Raw genomic sequence first — 26137 nt, forward strand, 5'->3', positions numbered from 1 at the left:
CCAGGGAGTTATCCCAATCTAGATCCACTCCACCCGCTCCACCCCACCCCGGTGATCGACTAGCATCCAACGTGGACATGTCCGGTGAGACGTAGCGCACCTAGCAGGGAATAGAGGTAGAGGACAGATCAGCGCCATTGGCCACCGTGTCAGCTAGCCACGGCACCAACCCGCCGGTGGATTTCCAGCCACCCCACCCCACCCCAGCCCCGCGGCACCACTGAATAGGGAGGCCACACCAGGGGGGACGCCTTGGACCCAAGGCCCTCTGCCATGAGGGAGCAGCACATGACCAGACGGAGCCACCCCTTCAGATCCAGGGCCCTCCACCCCTTCCATCGGGACAGAGCAGCACGACCTCGCTGCCACCTTCCTTGGATGGGGTTCAGACTTGGCTGGCACCAGCCTCATGCTGCAGCGAGGGATCGGGTGGAGGACGGAGCATGGTGGCGCAAGGGCTTGTGCCCTCGAGTCGCTCGCACGGGGCGACACAAGAATATAAATGTGGCCCACTTCCATCAAGTATGATCCAATTTTACGACTCAAGCTGTGAAACATAGTGCGAATTTGATATAGTATTTGATTATTGCAGGAACACGTCTCTTGTGTACGAAAGCAATATATCTAAATTTCAATGAATTGCTTGATATTTGTAATTGTACCAACTATACAAACTCGGATCTATGTTCACGGAATTTTTGCTATTACCTACAACCTATATTTTATTCAGTGCGAACATGCTGCGACAGGTGAGCTTGAAGCTCCCTTGCTTGGTATTATCAAAACTATGATAATTTCAATTAAAAAAAAGTATGACAATTCTCCTGGACCTCATGCAATTCATCATCTTAGAACACACGTGCCCAGATTCTTGCATTCTAGTGCATTCGTGTTGAACAGTATAATAAACAAGCAAATTAATGGCTGATGAAATAATCTACCTGCATGCATACAAACAAATTCATTAGTACATCATTACTGAAAAAATCGAAGTGAAACACCAACACTGGGCTGAAAGATCATTTTGAGAGCGCAAAAAGGCTGGCATGTAGAGAGAATCAAAACCTGTTCAAAAAGGGCTAATTTGCCGGGCCAACATTATCCGCCACTCAGAAACCAGGCGCTCGGGGCTAGGTGCCGAATCATCATACTTCTGGCGTGCAACTGCATCGTCGGCGTGGATTATAGAAACCACATCCTCAACCAGTGGGTCTTTGCCACCCCTAAGTGGATCCTACAATGAAAAACAAGTCAGAACTTCAAACAATCAATTCTGGATTGAAAAAATGATGTCAGGACCCTCAGAAAAATATTATTTTCAGACGACTAGCTTTATCCGAGCAAGAAAAATAAAAAGATATCGATGCAAAGTTCCTTTCGAACTCCAGAAAACAAAGTAGTGTCCAGTGTGCTAATTATCCGCATCCTATCGAATTCCGATAAAAAAACACAAAGAACATCAAAGCCTGTTCATCGATCGTTCTTGATGCAATGTCAAAAGGGTTTCCCCAACCACAGTTAGCAAAGATCACAAAATTAATGAAGTGGCAGGTTATCAAAAGTCTAGCTGATATTCAAGATAACTGACCTGTACAAATACATCAGTATGGCTTTTTCCTTTGTACAATTGTACTTTAGCTTTTGCACCAGCTTTTTTGAGGACATCCCCAAATATTTTACTACACATAAAACAGAATGATTGGAAGGTTGAAGATGGAACAAGAACATAAGAATACGTTAAGCAGAAATATAGTGGTTAAAATTGTGCTAACTACACATTAAAGAACAGCGAAACCATACATTCTGGGTTATACTGCCGATTTAAGTTCTTTAATGTGCAGAAATATTTTAATCCAAAAATAATTTGTAATGACTACCTTTGACTTCCCATATTCAAATTTCAGTTTGATGCTCTTATCTTTGGAAAGCGCCAAATGATGGAAGAGAAAAGACATAGCCACTTAATTTATAAAACATTGCATTCAAAATAAGCATCTGCCGAGAGTTAAGTAGTCCAACCTAGCAGACGATGGTATCGAGTAATCTCCTGTTCCATGAAAAAGTACAATCTCAGGAAGTAGAGCTATGGCTCCATGAGTTAATTTTTTAGCGACAATTTCCGGAGAGAACTGTGGCAATGATCTCCTTCCCTCCATTATGCTGAAATAAACAGTTCATAATTTCTTGAGTACCTTTACTTAAGTGCTACTAAAGGAATGTTGGAACAACACTTATAAATCAAATTTCAATCATGATATTACCTGAGAAAAATTGAACGATAAAGACCACGTTTATGAAAATGATCAACCAAATTTTGCATGTTGTATCTGCAAATAAATGAGTATATATGTCATGGATGGTCGTATCACGAGAAGTTTTGGTGTATCTATCAGAAGGTGCGAATATGTATCAGACACAGCGTACATGTATGACTATGGTCTTAAGAGGCGGTTAAGGAGTTGTGAGAACAATTATCATCCATGCATATATATAATGGCAACAGATGACAATTCATTTAAGAGCTCACCCTCCAGATAAACCAAAATATGATTTTATTTGAGTAACACTCCAATAAATTTCTTCTCCTTGAGATTCTTTAACTGCTTGCTCCAAGAGAGCACATGCGGCGATATGTGCTCCTGCTGATTGACCCATCAAGTAAATCCTGTAGGTTGGTTGTAAATAAGTTTATTAATGTAGCAAGCTGAAAATCTTAATAGACGAGATCTAAGGCGGAACGGTTGCAGAGCTCAAAGAGTAAATCCGATAGGTTGATGATAAATAAGTTTCATGTCTTGACAAAGGTCATTGGTAAAAGTATAAGGAAATAGAGCTGCAAAGTTATTTTGTGCTTGATTTATTTGCAAATATAATAATCTAAATTGTGCATCTTGATTTTTGCATTAGGCCAGGCGGGCAGGGTGTGTTTCTAAAGCCCTGCAGCTCGATGTAGACAACACTGGTCCATCCACAAATGAAATTCAATGCGCTTATCCTTAATATACGTAGAATACATTTCAATCATCTAAGTCATTCAGACACTAGTGCTATAGCCTATAGATAAACACAACAACGACTTTGGATAGAATCACCACCCAAATGGATCAGATATTCAAGTGCGGTGCATAGTTCCTTCATGATAAAAAGAACAGCTGTCTATCTGATGTTTCAAATAGTCCATCCATAGTAGTGTACTGTGATATAAATATATAACGAAGGATCACTTACTGATTAGGATCTCCTCCATAGCTAGCAGCAGTATCACAAATAAATGAAATTGCCTCAGAAGCATCACAGACCATGTCACTTATTGTTCCTTGGGGGAAATTTCTGCAAGATATATTTACATATTTCATCAACTAGGCATATGTAAATCGATACTCACTCGCCTAGAAGTCATGAAATTAGATAGAAATGCCATCAAAGGTAAGCACCTATAATCAACGCAAGCAACTATAATTCCACGCTCTGCTAACCGCCTTCCAAGAAGGGCACCCCACGCCTTGTAACTACACAGAATCATGACCATCAACAATGGAAGTCACCGAGAAAGACGTCTTGAGAAAAATTTCACTCACCCAATGATCCAAGCTCCACCAGTTACAAATACCACAACTGGATTGGGTTTGCTACGATCAGTGGGTATGTACATATCCAACCTGTATATTATGATTTTCAGTAACGCTAACATGGCTAAAAATTCAGATGTTTTTTGTTTCTGCAGTATGTAACTCTGCTTACCTATTTCTTGGTTGGTCTCCATACACTATGCTTCTAAGAACCTGACTTGAGAAAAAATAATAGTACCCAACTGGGCAATCCAAATGAATGAAATGCATATGTTAGAAATGATGAAAAAGCTTCAACAACATCTACCAATTGTGCAGAGGGCAATTTAATTTAACAAGCTAAAAGTCACTTATTGGCAAGAGCCAAGAATATGTGACCATCATGATGATAACTAACATGATGAGACGAAAGATGAACTCGATTTTCACACACCTCTTATGAAGCCGGGCATAAGTAAAACTGCATATATTAGGAGCGCAAGAAGTTGACATATCCACCGAGAGCCTACCCTGAAAAAATAAAGGAAGTGTAAAAAATATGGTCAACCTCAATCATATAGACTTCTTTTGGGCAAAAATACCATAATGCGCTTGGATGTTTTGGTGAATAGATTACTCCCTCCATTCCACAATGTAGTGCGCCCGTACTTTCCGAGATCCAACTTTGACCGTAAATTTAACCAACGAGACCGACTGTGGCGGGGATAAAAATTATATATTTAAATTGATATCAAAAATACGAATTCAGTGGTATAATTTTTGCTCCCGCCGCAGTCGGTCTCGGTAGTTAAATTTACGATCAAACTTGAATCTCGGAAAGCACGGGCGCACTACATTATGGAATGGAGGGAGTAATAGGCAGTCATTGTATATTGGGAAATATGTAACTTGGGTGCATAACAGAAAAATCACATTCACTGAAAATTACTCCGCTGCAATGAGCTTGCGCTGAGTAACGAAGATTATCATAAGGTCTACGTACGTACTGGGAGAGTAGATATTGTAGAGAAGGTTAAATCACTTAGGAATCATTCACCGGGGTCTATAGCACTTGGCCGCACAGAGATCTCCTATGGACATTATTACGGAATAAAAATGTTTGGATCGGTTGGAGAAATTTGCGTGTGGTGTGATGCCAATCATTCTGATCCTGTTCGTCGCCAAATGTGGATCGGATCAATGCGATCGTGTGGCCGCATTAATTACGTACCCGAGGGAGCGGAGGAGGATGAAGGTGAGGCGCGTGACGAGGTATGTCTCGGCGGCTGCGTGGCCGACGTCCTCCCGGAACGTGGTCCGCCTCCCGACGCCGCCGAGGCCGCAGGGGGGCGCGCGCGGGGTGGAGGGCGCCGACGAGTCGCGCTTGCGCAGGCGCGGGGTGCCGCTGCGCGAGGCCGGGGAGTCGGGCTGATGCATTGCTGCGCGTGCGATCCGTCGAGGTCAGGAGCGAGAGCTTCCGGTGGCGGGGAGGGGGGTGGGTCTACGCTGCGGGTCTGCGGCCGCGTCGCGTCGGTGGGTGGAGAGGGAGGGGCGCCTAAATTAGGAGGTGGACGAGCGCGCGTCGCGAGCGTGCGTGCGTGCGACGGCGGGCGGGGCGACGCGTGGCCGGAGAGCTGGATTTTCCTTTTCTTTTGACAGTGGTTCTGCTAAATATTCTCCTTGGTTGAGAAATGTTTGAAACTGTTATCCACCCGAAGCTGCTACGTCAGTGATCCAAGCAGTGGCGGACCCACAAATTGAAGCTAGCCAGGGCAAACATTTAAGGTCAATTTTTTTTATGCAAATACACGTGTACTGAATCAAAAGTCATGGCATTCAACTACCAAAATCATGAAAAGGCATAAAAAATTATTAGAAACTACTGATAACATGGACTCATGTCGCTCCATACATTTTGTGTTCGATATCTTGGCATGCCATGTTCTTTCAAAAGCCAATAAATAAGATATGACTTCATCATGTGACTCCACTTGATCTACCACAATTCTTGGTGGTATGACATCGAAAGTGCAACTTTAGCATCAGAAGCTATTTTAAATGTTGTATACAGCAATCCAGTATTGATAATACCTGGATGTAACGTATCTGCTCATTTTACTAGAATTAACCAGACAAAGCACTTTGTTGCCAGCACTTCACTAGTAGAAAAAGGCTAATTTGTCCCGGTTCATAAGGCCCATCTGTCCCGGTTGGGGAACCGGGACTAAAGGGTCGTTACTAATGCCCTAGGCCTTTAGTCCCGATTTCTTATACAAACTAGGACAGATGGGCCTCCACGTGGCCGCTCCGGCGAGCCCAGGCAGGAGGGCCTTTGGTCCCGGTTGGTAGCACCAACCGGGACCAATAAGCTTCCACGCGTCAGCATTTCAGTAGCTGTTTTTTTAAAGGAGGTGGTTTAGGGGTTTTGGGGGTTAATTTAGGTTCGTATATAGGTAGCTAATAGAGAGATGTGTCCTCTCTTATCTCCGTGCTACTGCTACTGCTATGCCTAAACATGACTTAGATTGATGTGAGGCAACATGTGGTGCATGTCGAAAGTAATTCTAATCCTAACTTGATCAAGTTTCGATTGTACTACTTTCGACATGCACCACATGCATGTTGCCTTCACTTCAATCCAATCCATGTTCATTTCACCCACAGATATATAATAACTCTTCATGCTCGCATCATGCATCATCATAATAACAAGTCCTACTAATCATTATCATACAACTTCTACTCGTTATTAATAACAAGTCATACAATCCTCATCCTCATAGTCATCGAACCAACCATACTTAATTGTTCTTAGCACATGATCATCAGTATTAGGTAGGACCTAAATACCCTCTTTAAGGTAAAATAGCATAAAGAAAAATAGACCCTGACTCTCCATTATGGAGAATGGAGATCATCCTGTCTCCAATTCTTGCGCTTCGCTTCCTTTTGCTTCCAAGAACCTCCTTACGACTGTCCATACATTTTTTCCATCCTTTGATTTGCATGTCTCCACTTCTTTTAGAAATCTGGTATGGACAGTTGAGATTCGTAGGATGACCTGGCTGTATGTTCAAAACATTAAGGCTACCTTTCTGATACATCAAATGAGGCACACAATTCTCTGGGATCATCTGTTGAAAAACATAGTAATAACTTCATAGTTAGCAATGATGTACTAGTTTTAGAAGTATGCAAAAGATGCACGGATGTCGTAATAGTAAAAAATCTTACCAGGATATCTCCATGGTAGTTACCGTAGTTGAACACATGCACTAGTGGCACGTATTGACCATAATGTTGAGGAGTTTGATTGTAGATATTGTAATTCTCAATGTCAGTACAAAATCCGACCAGATGATTTTCTCCTTGTAAGTTAATTCGGAGCCATCGGTGTAGTGAGTTTTGTCTACCATCTCCCGCACATTCTTTGAAGAATGAAAATAAGCTGTCAATGAAAATAAGATGTCAACTATTTTGAAATAAACAATATAAATTAGCTAATAACTATGTTTGAGAAACTCACATAGCGTTAGAATTGGAGGCGTATCAACAATGACCCAAATGTCCATATTGTCTTGCTTGATTTCAGGATCATCAAGATCCATGGTGACAAGCATTCCCTCATCAAAACCATACATCTTGCAAAGTGCTTCCCATTTTTCGCAACCAAAATGAGTTACGCTCTCAGAATTGTACAGTTTTACTTCAAAATTCACATCATGATGAGTCCTTAGGTGAATTTTCTTTGTTTCAAAACTTTCATAGTCTTCAAAATCCATCCTCTCCAAGACATAGCGCCTTGCATGGCATGGGATAAGCTACTCGAATTGTAAAAGATGAAAATTACACGTTGAAATAGTTTTAGTCATGCTTAATTACGGAAAAACACTTGTCGTCGTTGCGTACCGTTTCAACATCGAAGATCTCCTCGAGCTTAATGTTGAAGCGCCGATCATCGTCCAGGTGAGGCATGTCGCACAGACCTCGATCGTCGTGGCACCAGCTGCACTTCCCCGAGAGACTTTCGTCGTCTGATGACGACATTTCCTACGTTCATAATTCAAAGATTAAACTTGTACAATTAAATATATGTACTACAAAAACTAAATTAGATCATTATTATTCATCACGGGTTGACTATCGGTCTGTCAAGTCTTTTCTTGAAAACTCTCAGCTCATGTGGTGTATATATTCGACTCTCGGTGATGGTCGCTCCTCACTTTGTCCCCGGGTGCATTACACCAAAATGTCTAGCACACGGGAACGAAGGAGAAGCGACCCCCACGACAACATTCGGGATTCTTCGTCCTCTCATATATATATGGTGGAACTCTCCCTCACTGACTCCTCTCTGACATTTGCGACCGTCGGTGATGGTCGTTACTCCTTCTTCCCCTAGTGCATAACAAAGGTCTAGCACTCGAAGAAGAAGGAGAAACGACCCCCACGACAAGAGTCGGGCTTCTTCGTCCTCTCATATATGGTGGAGACTCGACAGACTTAAAGTCAACCCGAAATATTGTTTAATTATCTTTCTAAAAAAGGATTTGGCTGGTCTCACCTCGAGGTCGGAGGGGGTCGGCGACGGGGACGACGGCGGGGATGATGGAGGGGGGCTCCTAGATTTCTGCGAAAACAAAAACCCTATAAGCTATCAACTAATCATATGCATACGCCTTGCATAGTGCTCTCCAATTTTAGCATTCAAAGTAGGAGTAGTTTTCCAATTTGAGCATTCAATAAGCAAAATCAAATCGCAAAATAAAGTAGTATTCAAATTAGGATGCATTCAATTATAAGCAAAACTACATCATCTCTTGCGTCCGTACATCGTCGAATATTATCACTAATACACCTCGAATACTATCATACATGTAACATCGCTAGTACAATTAGAACCGTAGCGCCCCATGGGTATCGGGACGGGCGGTGGACACCCAAAGAGAAGGAACCATGACAGGATCGCTCCAGTGAGATCCCTGAAGAATCTGCCAGGTATTGTCGAACCTGCCCTCCAACGCAACCATATAGCGACGGATGTGCTCGTCCTCCTCGCTGACACGGTGACGTACCACCTCCGCGGTGTCCGGAAGCCTAGGCACCATCACTGGCCCACACGACCGCCACCAAACAAGGATCAGGTCAACGACGGGCTGGCTCCTCACCAACCTACGCCCCCCGGAAGGTAGCACCTCCCAATACCAGCCCGGCGGAGCCCAGTCCCGGACATGGCCCCTCTGATCAAGTCGTCCTCCTCCACCGAGTCGACGAGGAGGATGCGGGATAGGCATCGTCGACGTCGATGCGGGAATAATTGCTTAAACTAAAAAAATAAACTAGTTCTATTAATTTTCTTGATAAAAATAAACTACTTCTATAGTAAAATAAAGTAGTTTTATTAAATCAACTAGTTCAACTACTAATTAAGCACTTACTATAAATAAAATAAAGTAGTACTTACTAAAAATAAACTACTTCTATATATAGTAAAATAAAGTAGTTTATTAAATCAACTATTTCAACTACTAAACACTTACTATAAATAAAATAAAGTAGTACTTACTAAAAATAAACTACTTCTATAGTAAATAAAGTAGTTTTATTAAATCAACTAGTTCAACTACTAAGCACTTACTATAAATAAAATAAAGTAGTACTTACTAAAAATAAACTACTTCTATAGTAAAATAAAGTAGTTTTATTAAATCAACTAGTTCAACTACTAAGCACTTACGATAAATAAAATAAAGTAGTATTACTAAAAATAAACTAGTTTAACTAGCTAGTTATATTATTTATCGACCCCCCCTCTCATGTCAAAGTTATTGGGGAGGGGTTATATCGACAACGACATACCCGATAAAAAATAAGAAGATGAAGAAGAAGAAAAAAAAGAGGAGAAGAAGAAAGGAATAGAGGAGAAGATCGAAGAAAGGAATAGAGTCTTGTCCTCTATTCCTTTCTTCTTCTCCTTATTTTTTTCTTCTTTTTTCCTCTTCTTATTTATTTCTCCACTTCTTCCTCTCCTCTTCTTCTCCTTCTTCTCCTTCTTCCTCTTCTTATTTTTTTCCTCTCCTTCTTTTTCGTCTTCTTCCTTCTTCCTTCTTCCTCTTTTCTTCCTTTTCATTATTTTACTTTTTCCTCTCCGATCCACTAACCTAGAATCTACTATCCTAAAATGCACTAACAGTAGAACTAATAACCAAAAATGCACTAAATCAACTAACCTTAAATGTAACTTTTGCAACACATTTTTTTCTAAATATGCACATATATATGAACATATATATACATAAATCGACAAAAAAATCTATGAACAAAAAAAAAATCATACATCAATGCATACACATCCATGGATCATACATACATCTGCATATATATACATAAACATACAACATCCATATATACATACATCCATACATCCATATATACATCCATATATATACATATACAAAACCAGATCGAGAGCAGGCCGGGGTGGCGGCGGTGGCGCGCAGCAAAGCAGAGCAGGCCGGGGCGATGGCGGCAGCGCGTGGCAAGCAGAGCAGGCAGGGGCGGCGGCGCGGGGAAAGGGAGGGGGCTCACTGGGCGGCGACGACGAGGCGCAGAAGAGGGCGGCGACGACGAGGTCGGGGCAGAGGGCGGCCACGTCGGGGCAGGGGTGGCGCGTGGCCGCGACGACGTCGGGGCGGCGCAGGACGACGTCAGAGGGGCGCGGGATGGCGCGTGCTATGTCTTGAGCTTGCATTGGTTTTCCCCGAAGAGGAAGGGATGATGTAGCAGAGTAGCGTAAGTATTTCCCTCAGTTTTTGAGAACCAATGTATCAATCCAGTAGGAGGCCACGCTCAAGTCCCTCGTACCTCCACAAAACGATAACTAGTCGCAACCAACGCGATTAGGGGTTGTCAATCCCTTCATGGTCACTTACGAGGGTGAGATCTGATAGATATAATATTTTTGGTATAAAGATGCAAAGTAAAAAGTAAAAGCAAAGTAAAAAAGCAAAGCAAGATTAAAGTGATGGAGATTGATATGATGAGAATAGTGTTGGGGAACGTAGTAATTTCAAAAATTTTCCTACGCACACGCAAGATCATGTGATGCATAGCAACGAGAGGGGGGAGTGTGATCTACATACCTAGTAGATCAACAACGGAAGCGTATGGTTGATGTAGTCGTACGTCTTCACGATCCGACCGATCAAGCACCGAAACTACGGCACCTCCGAGTTCTAGCACACGTTCAGCTCGATGACGATCCCCGGACTCCGATCCAGCAAAGTGTCGGGGAAGAGTTCCGTCAGCACGACGGCGTGGTGACGATCTTGATGCACTACAGCAGCAGGGCTTCGCCTAAACTCCGTTACAGTATTATCGAGGACTATGGTGGCTGGGGGCGCCACACACGGCTAAGGAGAAGATCACGTGGATCAACTTGTGTGTCTCTAGGGTGCCTCTGCCTCAGTATATAAAGGACCAAAGGGGGGAGGCTGGCCGTCCACATAGGGCGCGCCAGGAGAGTCCTACTCCCTCTGGGAGTAGGATTTCCCCCAATCCTAGATGGAATAGGACTTGTGGAGGGGGAAAAGAGAGAGAGGGGCCGGCCCCCTCTCCTTGTCCAATTCGGACCAAGGGAGGGGAGGGCGCGCGACCCATGTAGGGCTGCCTCTTCTCTTTTCCACTAAGACCCATCATGGCCCATATAGCTCCCGGGGGGTTCCGGTAACCTCCCGGTACTCCGGTAAAATCCCGATTTCACCCGGAACACTTCCGATATCCAAACATAGGCTTCCAATATATCAATCTTTATGTCTCGACCATTTAGAGACTCCTCGTCATGTCCGTGATCACATCCGGGACTCCGAACAACCTTCGGTACATCAAAATGCATAAACTCATAATATAACTGTCATCGTAACCTTAAGCGTGCGGACCCTACGGGTTCGAGAACAATGTAGACATGACCGAGACATGTCTCCAGTCAATAACCAATAGCGGGACCTGGATGCCCATATTGGCTCCTACATATTCTACGAAGATCTTTATCGGTCAGACCGCATAACAACATACGTCGTTCCCTTTGTCATCGGTATGTTACTTGCCCGAGATTCGATCGTCGGTATTCCAATACCTAGTTCAATCTTGTTGCCGGCAAGTCTCTTTACTCGTTCTGTAATACATCATTCCGCAACTAACTCATTTAGTTGCAATGCTTGCAAGGCTTAAGTGATGTGCATTACCGAGAGGGCCCAGAGATACCTCTCCGACAATCGGAGTGACAAAACCTAATCTCGAAATACGCCAACCCAACATGTACCTTTGGAGACACCTGTAGTACTCCTTTATAATCACCCAGTTACGTTATGACGTTTGGTAGTACCCAAAGTGTTCCTCCGGTAAACGGGAGTTGCATAATCTCATAGTTATAGGAACATGTATAAGTCATGAAGAAAGCAATAGCAACATACTAAACGATCGGGTGCTAAGCTAATGGAATGGGTCATGTCAATCAGATCATTCTCTTAATGATGTGATCCCGTTAATCAAATAACAACTCATTGTTCATGGTTAGGAAACATAACCATCTTTGATTAACGAGCTAGTCAAGTAGAGGCATACTAGTGACACTTTGTTTGTCTATGTATTCACACATGTATTATGTTTCCGGTTAATACAATTCTAGCATGAATAATAAACATTTATCATGATTATAAGGAAATAAATAATAACTTTATTATTGCCTCTAGGGCATATTTCCTTCAGTCTCCCACTTGCACTAGAGTCAATAATCTAGATTACACAGTAATGATTCTAACACCCATGGAGCCTTGGTGCTGATCATGTTTTGCTCGTGGAAGAGGCTTAGTCAACAGGTCTGCAATATTCAGATCCGTATGTATCTTGCAAATCTCTATGTCTCCCACCTGGACTAGATCCCGGATGGAATTGAAGCGTCTCTTGATGTGCTTGGTTCTCTTGTGAAATCTGGATTCCTTTGCCAAGGCAATTGCACCAGTATTGTCACAAAAGATTTTCATTGGACCCGATGCACTAGGTATGACACCTAGATCGGATATGAACTCCTTCATCCAGACTCCTTCATTTGCTGCTTCCGAAGCAGCTATGTACTCCGCTTCACATGTAGATCCCGCTACAACGCTTTGTTTAGAACTGCACCAACTTACAGCCCCACCGTTTAATGTAAACACGTATCCGGTTTGCGATTTAGAATCGTCCGGATCAGTGTCAAAGCTTGCATCAACGTAACCTTTTATGATGAGCTCTTTGTCACCTCCATATACGAGAAGCATATCCTTAGTTCTTTTCAGGTATTTCAGGATGTTCTTGACCGCTGTCCAGTGATCCACTCCTGGATTACTTTGGTACCTCCCTGCTAGACTTATAGCAAGGCACACATCAGGTCTGGTACACAACATTGCATACATGATAGATCCTATGGCTGATGCATAGGGAACATCTTTCATATTCTCTATCTTCTGCAGTGGTCGGGCATTGAGTCTTACTCAACTTCACACCTTGTAACACAGGCAAGAACCCTTTCTTTGCTTGATCCATTTTGAACTTCTTCAAAATTTTGTCAAGGTATGTGGTTTTTGAAAGTCCAATTAAGCGTCTTGATCTATCTCTATAGATCTTAATGCCTAATATGTAAGCAGCTTCACCGAGGTCTTTCATAGAAAAACTTTTATTCAAGTATCCCTTTATGCTATCCAGAAATTCTACATCATTTCCAATTAGTAATATGTCATCCACATATAATATCAAAAATGCTACAGAGCTCCCACTCACTTTCTTGTAAATACAGGCTTCTCCAAAAGTCTGTATAAAACCAAATGCTTTGATCACACTATCAAAACGTTTATTCCAACTCCGAGAGGCTTGCACCAGTCCATAAATGGATCGCTGGAGCTTGCACACTTTGTTAGCTCCCTTTGGATCGACAAAACCTTCTGGTTGCATCATATACAACTCTTCTTCCAGAAATCCATTCAGGAATGCAGTTTTGACATCCATCTGCCAAATTTCATAATCATAAAATGCGGCAATTGCTAACATGATTCGACAGACTTAAGCATCGCTACGGGTGAGAAGGTCTCATCGTAGTCAATCCCTTGAACTTGCCGAAAACCTTTTGCGACAAGTCGAGCTTTGTAGACAGTAATATTACCGTCAGCGTCAGTCTTCTTCTTGAAGATCCATTTATTCTCAATTGCTTGCCGATCATCGGGCAAGTCAACCAAAGTGCACACTTTGTTCTCATACATGGATCCCATCTCAGATTTCATGGCTTCAAGCCACTTTGCGGAATCTGGGCTCACCATCGCTTCTTCATAGTTCGTAGGTTCATCATGATCTAGTAGCATGACTTCCCGAACAGGATTACCGTACCACTCTGGCGTGGATCTTACTCTGGTTGATCTACGAGGTTCAGTAGTATCTTGTTCTGAAGTTTCATGATCATCATCATTAGCTTCCTCGCTAACTGGTGTAGGTGTCGCAGAAACAATATTCTGTGATGTACTACTTTCCAATAAGGGAGTAGGTACAGTTACCTCGTCAAGTTCTACTTTCCTCCCACTCACTTATTTCGAGAGAAACTCCTTCTCCAGAAAGTTTCCGAATTTAGCAACAAAAGTCTTGCCTTCGGATCTGTGATAGAAGGTGTATCCAATAGTTTCCTTTGGATATCCTATGAAGACACATTTCTCCGATTTGGGTTCGAGCTTATCAGGTTGAAGCTTTTTCACATAAGCATCGCAGCCCCAAACTTTTAGAAACGACAACTTTGGTTTCTTGCCAAACCACAGTTCATAAGGCGTCGTCTCAATGGATTTTGATGGTGCCCTTTTATTGGGGAACGTAGCATAAATTCAAAATTTTCTACGTATCACCAAGATCAACCTATGGAGTCATCTAGCAACGAGGGAGGAGTGGATCTACATACCCTTGTAGATCGCGCGCGGAAGTGTTCAAGAGAACAGGGTTGATGGAGTCGTACTCGTCGTGATCCAAATCACCGATTATCCTAGCGCCGAAGAGACGACACCTCCGCGTTCAACACACGTACGGAGCAGCGATGTCTCCTCCTTCTTGATCCAGCAAGGGGGGAGGAGATGTTGATGGAGATCCAACAACACGACGGCGTGGTGGTGGAAGTAGCGGGATTCCAACAGGGCTTCGCCAAGCGCTGCGGGAGGAGGAAGATGTGTCACGGGAGGGAGAGGGAGGCGCCAGGGCTCAGGTATTAGTTGTCCTCCCTCCCCCCACTATATATAGGGCCAAGGGAGAGGGGGAGGGCGCAGCCTTGCCCCTTCCTCCAAGGAAGGGTGCGGCCAAGGGGGGGAGGAGTCCATCCTCCCCAAGGCACCTCGGAGGTGCCTTCCCCCTTTAGGACTCTCCCTTTTCCTCTACTCTTGGCGCATGGGCCTCTTGGGGCTGGTGCCCTTGGCCCATATAGGCCAAGGCGCACCCCCTACAGCCCATGTGGCCCCCCGGGGCAGGTGGCCCCACCCGGTGGACCCCCGGGACCCTTCCGGTGGTCCCGGTACAATACCGGTGACCCCGAAACTTGTCCCGATGGCCGAAATAGCACTTCCTATATATAATTCTTTACCTCCGGACCATTCCGGAACTCCTCGTGACGTCCGGGATCTCATCCGGGACTCCGAAAAACTTTCGGGTTACCGCATACTAATATCTCTATAACCCTAGCGTCACCGAACCTTAAGTGTGTAGACCCTACGGGTTCGGGAGACATGCAGACATGACCGAGATGACTCTCCGGTCAATAACCAACAGCGGGATCTGGATACCCATGTTGGCTCCCACATGTTCCACGACGATCTCATCGGATGAACCACGATGTCAAGGACTTAATCAATCCCGTATACAATTCCCTTTGTCTAGCGGTACGATACTTGCCCGAGATTCGATCATCGGTATCCCGATACCTTGTTCAATCTCGTTACCGGCAAGTCTCTTTACTCGTTCTGTAACACATCATCCCGTGATCAACTCCTTGATCACATTGTGCACATTATGATGATGTCCTACCGAGTGGGCCCAGAGATACCTTTCCGTCACACGGAGTGACAAATCCCAGTCTCGATTCGTGCCAACCCAACAGACACTTTCGGAGATACCCGTAGTGCACCTTTATAGCCATCCAGTTACGTTGTGATGTTTGGCACACCCAAAGCACTCCTACGGTATCCGGGAGTTGCACAATCTCATGGTCTAAGGAAATGATACTTGACATTAGAAAAGCTTTAGCATACGAACTACATGATCTTGTGCTAGGCTTAGGATTGGGTCTTGTCCATCACATCATTCTCCAATGATGTGATACCGTTATCAACGACATCCAATGTCCATGGTCAGGAAACCGTAACCATCTATTGATCAACGAGCTAGTCAACTAGAGGCTTACTAGGGACATGGTGTTGTCTATGTATCCACACATGCATCTGAGTTTCCTATCAATACAATTCTAGCATGGATAATAAACGATTATCATGAACAAGGAAATATAATAATAACTAATTTATTATTGCCTCTGGGGCATATTTCCAACACCTTTTTAACGTGAATGCAGCTGTCTCTAGAGCGTATCCCCAAAACGATAGCGGTAAATCAGTAAGAGACATCATAGATCGCACCATATCTAGTAAAGTACGATTACGACGTTCGGACACACCATTACGCTGTGGTGTTCCGGGTGGCATGAGTTGTGAAACTATTCCACAATTTTTCAAATGTACACCAAACTCGTAACTCAAATATTGTCCTCCATGATCAGATCGTAGAAACTTTATTTTCGTGTTACGATGATTTTCAACTTCACTCTGAAATTCTTTGAACTTTTCAAACGTTTCAGACTTATGTTTCATTAAGTAGATATACCCATATCTGCTTAAGTCATCTGTGAAGGTGAGAAAATAACGATATCCGCCACGAGCCTCAATATTCATCGGACCACATACATCTGTATGTATGATTTCCAACAAATCTGTTGCTCTCTCCATAGTACCGGAGAACGGTGTTTTTGGTCATCTTGCCCATGAGGCACGGTTCGCAAGTACCAAGTGATTCATAATCAAGTGGTTCCAAAAGTCCATCAGTATGGAGTTTCTTCATGCGCTTTACACCGATATGACCTAAACGGCAGTGCCACAAATAAGTTGCACTATCATTATCAACTCTGCATCTTTTGGCTTCAACATTATGAATATGTGTGTTACTACTATCGAGATTCAACAAGAATAGACCACTCTTCAAGGGCGCATGACCATAAAAGATATTACTCATAAAAATAGAACAACCATTATTCTCTGATTTAAATGAATAACCGTCTTGCATCAAACAAGATCCAGATATAATGTTCATGCTTAACGCTGGCACCAAATAACAATTATTTAGGTCTAATATTAATCCCGAAGGTAGATGTAGAGGTAGCGTGCCGACCGCGATCACATCGACTTTGGAACCGTTTCCCACGCGCATCGTCACCTCGTCTTTAACCAATCTTCGCTTGATCCGTAGTCCCTGTTTCGAGTTGCAAATATTAGCAACAGAACCAGTATCAAATACCCAGGTGCAACTGCGAGCATTAGTAAGGTACACATCAATAACATGTATATCACATATACCTTTGTTCACCTTGCCATCCTTCTTATCTGCCAAATACTTGGGGCAGTTCCGCTTCCAGTGACCAGTCTGCTTGCAATAGAAGCACTCAGTTTCAGGCTTAGGTCCAGGTTTGGGTTTCTTCTCTTGAGTAGAAACTTGCTTGCCGTTCTTTTTGAAGTTCCCCTTCTTCTTCCCTTTGCCCTTTTTCTTGAAACTAGTGGTCTTGTTGACCATCAACACTTGATGCTCCTTCTTGATTTCTACCTCCGCAGCTTTTAGCATCGTGAAGAGCTTGGGAATAGTCTTGTTCATCCCTTGCATATTATAGTTCATCACGAAGCTCTTGTAGCTTGGTGGCAGTGATTGGAGAATTCTGTCAATGACGCAATCATCTGGAAGATTAACTCCCAATTGAATCAAGTGATTATTATACCCAGACATTTTGAGTATATGCTCACTGACAGAACTGTTCTCCTCCATCTTGCAGCTATAGAACTTATTGGAGACTTCATATCTCTCAATCCGGGCATTTGCTTCAAATATTAACTTCAACTCTTGGAACATCTCATATGCTCCATGACGTTCAAAACGTCGTTGAAGTCCTGATTCTAAGCCGTAAAGCATGGCACACTGAACTATCGAGTAGTCATCAGCTTTGCTCTGCCAGACGTTCATAACTTTCGGCGTTGCTCCTGCAGCAGGCCTGGCACCCAGCGGTGCTTCCAGGACGTAATTCTTCTGTGCAACAATGAGGATAATCCTCAAGTTACGGACCCAGTCCGTGTAATTGCTACCATCATCTTTCAACTTTGCTTTCTCAAGGAACGCATTAAAATTCAACGGAACAACAGCACAAGCCATTTATCTACAAACAAGCATAAACGAGCAAGATACTTATCAGGTACTAAGTTTCATGATAAATTTAAGTTCAGTTAATTTACTTAAAGAACTCCCACTTAGATAGACATCCCTCAAATCCTCTAAGTGATTACGTGATCCAAATCAACTAAACCATGTCCGATCATCACGTGAGATGGAGTACTTTCATTGGTGAACATCATTATGTTGATCATATCTACTATATGATTCATGCTCGACCTTTCGGTCTCCGTGTTCCGAGGCCATATCTGTATATGCTTGGCTCGTCAAGTATAACCTGAGTATTCCGCGTGTGCAACTGTTTTGCACCCGTTGTATTTGAACGTAGAACCTATCACACCCGATCATCACGTGGTGTCTCAGCACGAAGAACTTTCGCAACGGTGCATACTCAGGGAGAACACTTCTTGATAATTAGTGAGAGATCATCTTATAATGCTACCGTCAATCAAAGCAAGATAAGATGCATAAAAGATAAACATCACATGCAATCAATATAAGTGATATGATATGGCCATCATCATCTTGTGCTTGTGATCTCCATCTCTGAAGCACCGTCGTGAACACCATCGTCACAGGCGTGATACCTTGATCTCCATCGTAGCATCGTTGTCGTCTCGCCAAGCTTGTGCTTCCATGACTATCGCTACCGTTTAGTGATAAAGTAAAGCATTACATCGCGATTGCATTGCATACAATAAAGCGACAACCATATGGCTCCTGCCGGTTGCTGATAACTCGGTTACAAAACATGATCATCTCATACAATAAAATTCAGCATCATGTCTTGACCATATCACATCACAACATGCCCTGCAAAAACAAGTTAGACGTCCTCTACTTTGTTGTTGCAAGTTTTACGTGGCTGCTACGGGCTTAAGTAAGAACCAATCTCACCTACGCATCCAAACCACAACGATAGTTTGTCAATTTGACTCCGTTTTAACCTTCGCAAGGACCGGGCGTAGCCACACTTGGTTCAACTAAAGTTGGAGAAACTGTCACCCACAAGCCACCTCTATGCAAAGCACGTCGGGAGAACCGGTCTCGCGTAAGCGTACGCGTAATGTCGGTCTGGGCCGCTTCATCCAACAATACCGCCGAACCAAAATATGACATGCTGGTAGGCAGTATGACTTATATCGCCCACAACTCACTTGTGTTCTACTCATGCATATAACATCAACATATAAAACCTAGGCTCGGATGCCACTGTTGGGGAACGTAGTAATTTCTAAAAATTTCCTACGCACACGCAAGATCATGTGATGCATAGCAACGAGAGGGGGGAGTGTGATCTACATACCTAGTAGATCAACAACGGAAGCATATGGTTGATGTAGTCGTACGTCTTCACGATCCGACCGATCAAGCACCGAAACTACGGCACCTCCAAGTTCTAGCACACGTTCAGCTCGATGACGATCCCCGGACTCCGATCCAGCAAAGTGTCGGGGAAGAGTTCCGTCAGCATGACGGCGTGGTGACAATCTTGATGCACTACAGCAGCAGGGCTTCGCCTAAACTCCGCTACAGTATTATCGAGGACTATGGTGGCTGGGGGCGCCGCACACGGCTAAGGAAAAGATCACGCGGATCAACTTGTGTGTCTCTAGGATGCCTCTGCCTCAGTATATAAAGGACCAAACGGGGGGAGGCTGGCCGGCCACATAGGGCGCGCCAGGAGAGTCCTACTCCCTCTGGGAGTAGGATCCCCCCCAATCCTAGTTGGAATAGGACTTGTGGAGGGGGGAAAAGAGAGAGAGGGGCTGGCCCCCTCTCCTTGTCCAATTCGGACCAAGGGAGGGGAGGGGCGTGCGGCCCATGTAGGGCTGCCTCTTCTCTTTTCCACTAAGGCCCATCATGGCCCATATAGCTCCTGGGGGGTTCCGGTAACCTCCCGGTACTCCGGTAAAATACCGATTTCACCCGGAACACTTCCGATATCCAAACATAGGCTTCCAATATATCAATCCTTATGTCTCGACCATTTCGAGACTCCTCGTCATGTCCGTGATCACATCCGGGACTCCGAACAACCTTCGGTACATCAAAATGCATAAACTCATAATATAACTGTCATCGTAACCTTAAGCGTGCGGACCCTACGGGTTCGAGAACAATGTAGACATGACCGAGACATGTCTCCAGTCAATAACCAATAGCGGGACCTGGATGCCCATATTGGCTCGTACATATTCTACGAAGATCTTTATCGGTCAGACCGCATAACAACATGCGTCGTTCCCTTTGTCATCGGTATGTTACTTGCCCGAGTTTCGATCGTCGGTATTCCAATACCTAGTTCAATCTTGTTGCCGGCAAGTCTCTTTACTCGTTCTGTAATACATCATTCCACAACTAACTCATTTAGTTGCAATGCTTGCAAGGCTTAAGTGATGTGCATTACCGAGAGGGCCCAGAGATACCTCTCCGACAATCAGAGTGACAAAACCTGATCTCGAAATACGCCAACCCAACATGTACCTTTGGAGACACCTGTAGTACTCCTTTATAATCACCCAGTTACGTTGTGACGTTTGGTAGTACCCAAAGTGTTCCTCCGGTAAACGGGAGTTGCATAATCTCATAGTTATAGGAACATGTATAAGTCATGAAGAAAGCAATAGCAACATACTAAACGATCGGGTGCTAAGCTAATGGAATGGGTCATGTCAATCAGATCATTCTCTTAATGATGTGATCCCGTTAATCAAATAACAACTCATTGTTCATGGTTAGGAAACATAACCATCTTTGATTAACGAGCTAGTCAAGTAGAGGCATACTAGTAACACTTTGTTTGTCTATGCATTCACACATGTATTATGTTTCCGGTTAATACAATTCTAGCATGAATAATAAACATTTATCATGATTATAAGGAAATAAATAATAACTTTATTATTGCCTCTAGGGCATATTTCCTTCAAATAGACCCGGGGGCCATAGGTTTCACTAGTGGCTTCTCTCAAGAGCATAAGTATTCTACAGTGGGTGAACAAATTACTGTTGAGCAATTGACAGAATTGAGCATAGTTATGAGAATATCTAGGCATGATCAGGTATATAGGCATCACGTCCGTGACAAGTAGATCGAAACGATTCTGCATCTACTACTATTACTCCACTCATCGACTGCTATCCAGCATGCATCTAGAGTATTAAGTTAAAAACATGGTAATGCCTTAAGCAAGATGACATGATGTAGAGAGATAAATTCATGCAATATGAAATAAACCCCATCTTGTTATCCTCGATGGCAACGATACAATACGTGCCTTGCTGCCCCTTCTGTCACTGGGTAAGGACACCGCAAGATCGAACCCAAAGCTAAGCACTTCTCCCATGGCAAGAACTACCAATCTAGTTGGCCAAACCAAACGGATAATTCGAAGAGACTTGCAAAGATAACCAATCATACATAAAAGAATTCAGAGAAGATTCAAATATTATTCATAGATAGACTTGATCATAAACCCACAATTCATCGGTCTCAACAAACACACCGCAAAAAGAAGATTACATCGAATAGATCTCCACAAGAGAGGGGGACAACTTTGTATTGAGATCCAAAAAGAAAGAAGAAGCCATCTAGCTACTAACTATGGACCCGAAGGTCTGAGGTATACTACTCACACTTCATCATAGGGGCTAGGATGACGTAGAAGCCCTCTGTGATGACGGCGCTCTTCTGGCGGAGCTCCAGAACAGGCCCCAAGATGGGATCTTGTGGATACAGAAAGTTGCGGCGGTGGGATTAGGTTTTTGGCTCCTGTTCTGATCGTTTGGGGGTACGTAGGTATATATAGGAGAAAGGAGTACATCGGTGCAGCACCGAGGGGCCCACGAGGCAGGGGGGCGCGCCCTAGGGGGGGCGCCCCCACCCTTGTGAAATCCTCTTTGACTCCCTGGAGTAGGGTCCAAGTCTCCTGGATTACGTTCGGTGAGAAAATCATGTTCCCGAAGATTTTATTCCGTTTGGACTCCGTTTGATATTCTGTTTATCCGGAACACTGAAATAGGGAAAAACAACAATTCTGGGCTGGGCCTCCGGTTAATAGGTTAGTCCCAAAAATAATATAAAAGTGGAAAATAAAGCCCAATATAGTCCAAAACAGTAGATAATATAGCATGGAGCAATCAAAAATTATAGATACGTTGGAGACGTATCAGGCATCCCCAAGCTTAATTCCTGCTCGTCCTCGAGTAGGTAAATGATAAAAAGAGAATTTTTGATGCGGAGTGCTACTTGGCATAATTTCAATGCAAATCTTCTTAATTGTGGTATGAATATTCAGATTAGAAAGATTCAAGACAAAAGTTTATATTGACATAAAAATAATAATACTTCAAGCATACTAACAAAGCAATTATGTCTTCTCAAAATAACATGGCCAAAGAAAGTTATCCCTACAAAAATCATATAGTCTGGCTATGCTCCATCTTCACCACACAAAGTATTTAAATCATGCACAACCCCGATGACAAGCCAAGCAATTGTTTCATACTCTAACTTTTTCAAAACTTTTTCAATGTTCACGCAATACATGAGCGTGAGGCATGGATATAGCACTATAGGTGGAATAGAATGGTGGTTGTGGAGAAGACAAAAAGGAGGGGAAGATAGTCTCACATTAACTAGGTGTATCAACGGGCTATGGAGTTGCCCATCAATAGATATCAATGTGAGTGAGTAGGGATTGCCATGCAACGGATGCACTAGAGCTATAAATGTATGAAAGTTCAAAAAAAGAAACTAAGTGGGTGTGCATCCAACTTGCTTGCTCACAAAGACCTAGGGCAATTTTGAGGAAGCCCATCATTGGAATATACAAGCCAAGTTCTATAATGTAAAATTCCCACTAGTATATGAAAGTGACAACATATGAGACTCTCTATATGAAGAACATGGTGCTACTTTGAAGCACATATATGAGACTCGCTATATCATGGTGCTACTTTGAAGCACAAGTGTGGAAAAAAGGATAGTAGCATTGCCCCTTTTTATTTATTTTCTTTTTTTGGCCTTCTTTTTTTTCTTTGGCATTTCTCTGTCTCTCTCTTTTTTTGGGGACAATGCTCTAAATGATGATCATCACACTTTTATTTATTTACAACTCAATGATTACAACTTGATTCTAAAACAAAGTATGACTCTATATGGATGCCTCCGGCGGTGTACCGGGATATGCAATGAATCAAGAGTGACAAGTATGAAGAAATTATGAACAGTGGCTTTACCACAAATACTATGTCAACTACATGATCATGCTAAGCAATATGACAATGACGAATGTGTCATGATGAACTAGATGGTGGAAAGTTGCATGGCAATATATCTCAGAATGGCTATGGAAATGCCATAATAGGTAGGCATGGTGGCTGTTTTGAGGAAGGTATATGGTAGGTGTATGATACCGGCGAAAGGTGTGCGGTATTAGAGAGGCTAGCAAAGGTGGAAAGGTGAGAGTGCGTATAATCCATGGACTCAACATTAGTCATAAAGAACTCATATACTTATTGCAAAAATCTAGAAGTTATCAAAGCAAAGTATTACGCGCATGCTCCTAGGGGGATAGATTGGTAGGAAAAGACCATCGCTCGTCCCCGACCGCCACTCATAAGGAAGACAATCAATAAATAAATCATGCTTCGACTTCGTCACATAACGGTTCACCATACGTGCATGCTACGGGAATCACAAACTTTAACACAAGTATTCTTTAAATTCACAACTACTCAACTAGCATGACTTTAATATTATCACCTCCATATCTCAAAACAATTATCATGCTTCAATCTTTTCTTAGTATTCAACACACTCAAAAGGAAGTTTCACAAATCTTGAATACCAAGCATATTATTATTAAGCAAATTACCATGCTATTAAGAGACTCTCAAAATAATTTATGTGAAGCATGAGAGATCAATAGTTTCTTTAAAACAAATCCACCACCGTTCTGTAAAAGATCTAAGTGAATCACACAGAGCAAAATTATAACACTCAAAAGATATAAGTGAAGCACATAGAGCAAAACTACTTAGCTCAAAAGATATAAGTGAAGCACATAGAGCAAAACTACTTAGCTCAAAAGATATAAGTGAAGCTCATAGAGTATTCTATCAAATTTTAATTCATGTATGGCTCTCTCAAAAGGTGTGTACAGCAAGGATGATTGTGGCATAATAAGACACAAAGACACAAATAATACAAGAGCTCCAAGCAAAACACATATCATGTTGGTGAATAAAAATATAGCTCCAAGTAAATTACCGATGGAAGTGGACGAAAGAGGGGATGCCTTCCGGGGCATCCCCAAGCTTTGACTTCTTGGTGTCCTTGGATTATCTTGGGGGTGCCATGGGAATCCCCAATCTTAGGCTCTTTCCACTCCTTGTTCCATGATCCATCAAAAGAATTCACCCAAAACTTGAAAACTTCACAACACAAAACTTAAAATAGAAAACTCGTGAGCTCCGTTAGTGAAACAAAACAAAATACCACTTCAAGGTATTGTAATGAACTCATTCTTTATTTATATTGGTGTTAAACCTACTGTATTCCAACTTCTCTATGGACTATAAACTATTTTACTAGCCATAGATTCATCAAAATAAGCAAACAACACACGGAAAACAGAATCTGTCAAAAACAGAACAGTCTATAGTAATATGTATCTAGCGCAAGATCTGGAACCCCAAAAATTCTAAAATAAATTAATGTACGTGAGGAATTTATCTATTAATCATCTGAAAAAATAATTAACTAAATAGCACTCTTCAAATAAAAATGACAGCAGTTCTCGTGAGCGCTAAAGTTTCTGTTTTTTACAGCAAGTTCAACAAGACTTTCCCCAAGTCTTCCCAACGGTTCTACTTGGCACAAAAACTAATTAAACACAAAAAAACACAAACAGAACAGAGGCTAAATAATTTATTTATTACTAAGAAGGGGCAAAAAGCAAGGAATAAAAATAAAATTGGGTTGCCTCCCAACAAGCGCTATCGTTTAACGCCCCTAGCTAGGCATAAAAGCGAGGATAGATCTAGGTATTGCCATCTTTGGTAGGCAATTCTTCGATGAGGCATCTATTTCCCTTAGGAATTTCTTTCTTTCTAGTGATGATCAAACTTTTAGGCACAAGATCGAAAAATTCATTTGTAGCAATCAGTTCCTTAATGATAGCAAATATATTAGGATGAATACTTATAGATTTAAGATCCGCAGTTTCCTTACTAGATGATTCACCCTTATTTTTAGGAACATACATAAGCTTGGAAATTTTAGTAGGAGGACTTGGAGTATTCTTTACTGAAGAAAAAGCAGTTCCCAAGTTTGTAATGATACCCTCAAGTTTATCAATTCTAGTAGAATCTAAGTTTATCTTCTCATTAACTATGGGTCCCTTTTCCTTAATATTTTTCAGAGTCATTCCTACCTTAGATCCATATTGAGTAATTTGATTGTGGATCTTTTTATCTAGATTTTCCATTAACTCAATAGTAGCAACTTTATTTTCAATAATTTCAAGTCTTTGCATAACATGCTCCAAAGTTAACATGGTTCCATTAACCAAAATAGGTGGTGAGCCAAATAAATTTAGCATAGCATTATAAGAACCAAAGGTATGGCTACCCAAAAAGTTCCCTCCGGTAATGGTATCGAGGATATATCTATACCAAGGATTAACACCTACATAAAAATTGCGGAGAAGAACTAAGGTAGATTGCTTCCTGGTAGATCTATTTTGAGCATTGCAAATTCTATACCAAGCATCTTTTAGATTTTCTCCCTCCCTTTGTTTAAAATTTAGAACTTCACTCTCGGGAGACAACGGAGAAGATATGAGACTAGCCATAACGATAAGAGAACAAACTAGCACACGAGCAAACAAGAGGCAAGCGGAAAAGAGGCAAATAGAGAGGGAGGATAGAGAGAGAGAGGGCGAATAAAACGGCAAGGGTGAAGTGGGGGAGAGGAAAACGAGAGGCAAATGGCAAATAATGTAATGCGAGAGATAGGGATTGCGATGGGTACTTGGTATGTTGACTTT

The 26137-nt window shown here is 42.5% G+C and overlaps 1 protein-coding gene across 1 annotated transcript; it reads right to left on the minus strand.

Annotated features, from left to right (window-relative positions):
- Positions 1-520: 520 nt before the first annotated feature.
- LOC125540507 (putative isoprenylcysteine alpha-carbonyl methylesterase ICME) lies at positions 521-5055 on the minus strand. The gene is made up of 12 exons (XM_048704122.2): positions 4780-5055; positions 4003-4079; positions 3742-3811; positions 3579-3659; positions 3435-3509; positions 3229-3330; positions 2528-2665; positions 2262-2327; positions 2020-2160; positions 1589-1679; positions 1066-1234; positions 521-941 (listed from the first exon to the last, which is right to left on the minus strand). Exons 1-11 carry the CDS (start codon positions 4983-4985, stop codon positions 1070-1072), a joined length of 1212 nt encoding a protein of 403 aa, XP_048560079.1. The 5' UTR covers positions 4986-5055; the 3' UTR covers positions 521-941; positions 1066-1069.
- Between the last annotated feature and the right edge of the window lie 21082 nt (positions 5056-26137).

This window comes from Triticum urartu, chromosome 1A (assembly GCF_056163025.1).
Source record: "Triticum urartu cultivar PI428250 chromosome 1A, HENAU_Tu73, whole genome shotgun sequence".
Taxonomy (NCBI): domain Eukaryota; kingdom Viridiplantae; phylum Streptophyta; class Magnoliopsida; order Poales; family Poaceae; genus Triticum; species Triticum urartu.

Coding starts and splice junctions, on each gene's coding strand:
- LOC125540507 (XM_048704122.2), bottom strand. CDS start 4,985: ATGCATCAGCCCGACTCCCCGGCCTCGCGCAGCGGCACCCCGCGCCTG. Junction 4,080..4,779: donor ATCCTCCTCCGCTCCCTCGG/GTACGTAATTAA, acceptor TTATTTTTTCAG/GGTAGGCTCTCGGTGGATAT. Junction 1,235..1,588: donor ATACTGATGTATTTGTACAG/GTCAGTTATCTT, acceptor TTTTCATTGTAG/GATCCACTTAGGGGTGGCAA.